The sequence below is a fragment of the Babylonia areolata genome, chromosome 34, assembly GCF_041734735.1.
Source record: "Babylonia areolata isolate BAREFJ2019XMU chromosome 34, ASM4173473v1, whole genome shotgun sequence".
Classification (NCBI taxonomy): domain Eukaryota; kingdom Metazoa; phylum Mollusca; class Gastropoda; order Neogastropoda; family Buccinidae; genus Babylonia; species Babylonia areolata.
Window position 1 is genome coordinate 15,179,889 of NC_134909.1, and position 2,500 is coordinate 15,182,388.

General features: G+C 38.4%; 1 protein-coding gene across 1 annotated transcript in view; it reads left to right on the forward strand.

Annotated features, from left to right (window-relative positions):
• Window positions 1–398: 398 nt before the first annotated feature.
• Window positions 399–2,500, forward strand: part of LOC143277386 (sortilin-related receptor-like) — a 125,447-nt gene continuing 123,345 nt past the window's right edge. The window contains exon 1 of the mRNA XM_076582169.1: window positions 399–889. Coding sequence (XP_076438284.1) covers window positions 587–889 — 303 coding nt within the window. The 5' untranslated portion in view covers window positions 399–586. The remainder of the gene's footprint in view (window positions 890–2,500) is intronic.

Consider the following 2,500-nt stretch of genomic DNA (forward strand, 5'->3'; position numbering starts at 1 on the left):
GCCTGATCAACACGCTGGGTAGGTATTTGGTATCTGCCCGCCCCCGCCACCCCTCCCCCCCTTTTTATTTTATTTTATTTATTCACTTATTTTAATTGCAGGTGTGGTGTAGCAAAAACGAATCAGTCCGCACGCTTGGACACCGTCTAGAAACTGAATTGAAACACAAATTGTAAGAAAAAAATGAATGTGTTTGCTCTGTGTGCACGTGCATTCTTTTGTTTACACATTGCACTCAGCTTTTATCTAACATCATGCACGAAGAACAATTATAAGTACGCTGATAGTAATAAAGTCCTGGCATATTAGTTTGGCCGGTGTCTTGCAATTGTGAGTAGATTATATCTTTAGACGTTCCGTTCTAAGCTGGCAGCTAAATTCGGATGCATCTGGAAATGACAGATTTTTCTTTCTTTCTCAAATCTTGACTAGGCAAACAAATCAAATACGAAAATTAGTTAGTAATAGATAACCTCAGTAATATCAGAGATAATCTGCATTCAGTTTTGCGTTGTCCAATTCACAAAACGCCAGCCCTGCTTGTTACGTCATTGCGCAACAATACAGGAGCAGAAGCACAACAAACATGGCGCGGCGGAGTTTGTGTTCTTTCTGCTGTCTTGTGATCGTGTTGACGTTGTGTAATTGCGTACAGGGGAAATCAAGAAGGTTTGGTGCAGTTGCAAACACTTTGCACTTGCACCCGCTTACAGAAGCGGAAAAATGGGGGAAGAATGTCCACATTTTACATGCTGGTGACCTGATGAACGTTTTGGAGAGAGGACAAACATTTGAGTCCGTTGACCGTCATCTCTCGGACGATGTTGACAGATTGCTTCAACGTTTTCGTCGTGACGTGAGTGACAAGGAAACCATTGAAACAACAGCGGTAAGTTAATTGATTTTGCACATCATCACGTGACAGTGAAAAGTGTTTGATGTTTCGGGTTAAAACTGATACGTTAAGTAAGATGCATTGTTATCACTTCCTTGTCGGATGTGCTTACATTACAGTCACATGCCTTTGACTCGATAGTGAAGTCTTTGTCAACAGAAGCACCTGTTGATCAGTCATGCGTGTCGCTGGTGAATGTCAATAATTAATTTTCTCTGTTAAGTATGGTAAATGTTCCTCGTTTGAAATAAGAGAACTATTTCAAGAAAGTGGAAAAAAAGGTGCAGAAAGAAAAAAAGTAGCTGTAAGTGTAAGGATAAGAGAATTTGAATAAAATCATAATTTATTTTACCAGTTTCACTGCATGATCAGACAATGGATTACTTATCAACAACAATAATACTTATCCCATTCAGAAATGCAAAGATTACAGCTTGTGTGGGAGGTTTTACAGTTCTCGACATTCACTTTTTTTTCCCACTTGCCCAGTCGGGCAAGTCACTGGAAAATTCACTTGCCCAGACAGATCAAAACAAGGTCTCAGTGCTTTCAGACGCATAGTATATAATATATGCACACACACACACACACACACACACACACACACACAAAGAAAGAGAAGCAGTCAAACCCTGTTCTTTAACTGATGTTTGTTTTATTGATTTTCAGAAAAAAAAAGAATGTTGTTTTGAACAACCGAGACAAGTATTCTGTCTCACTTGATAAAACATTGCCTTTTGCATGTTTTTGCAGTTTTTTTTTTTCCTGTCAGCCATTGAAATTTGTTCAGCCATTTCAGTTAAAAGCTTTTTCTCAAGCTGCATTGTCTCTCCTCTTCATAGACAGTCACATTGTGATTTTGAGTTATGTGATGTATGATGGGTGGAAGTAAAAAATGCAGCAAGAAAAATTACTAGTAGTAGTTCTCTAAAGTAGCAGCCATTGGCAATCCACCTTTTAGAGCTGCATGATATTGATTTTTTTTCCAGTGATCACTTGTCAAACTCAAAGTCAGTCACCTGGCTCAAAATGTCGGTAGCATGATGGATATTTTTGAAAACACAACATGTTAGTCATGAAAAATATAACTTGTTGGTTGGGCAAGTTCAGTGAAAACATTACTTGCCCAACACGATGATCTACTTGCCCCTGGCAGTCACCGAGTCGAACCGCAAATGTTGAGCCCTGTTTTAGTCATTTTTAGATTAAATGAAAACTAAAACATTAAAAGGATGACAGCGATCAGGAGCGTTGTATATATCTTGGAACAGTTTGTTTGTGAAGTGTAAAAAAGAAAATTTGCGAACACTGTTACTGATCTGAGACTTCGTCAGGAAGTTGCTCAGGATCTCATGAAGGGTCATGTCCCTGGCTGCAGATATAATTATCCAGAGCATGACTGAATGTGTGTGTGTTTAGTTTAAAAAACATTACAAAAAAGAAAAAAGTACCTTTTAATACCTTAACCTTGACTTAAGCCAAGGATTGATGATAGAATGATTGATAGATAATTGATATCAAGTTCCAGTCTTCCATTCCTCAGAAATATCTTGCATGCGGAAAAAAAAGCAAGAACTGAAGAAGACAGAAGAGACACAATCAGTG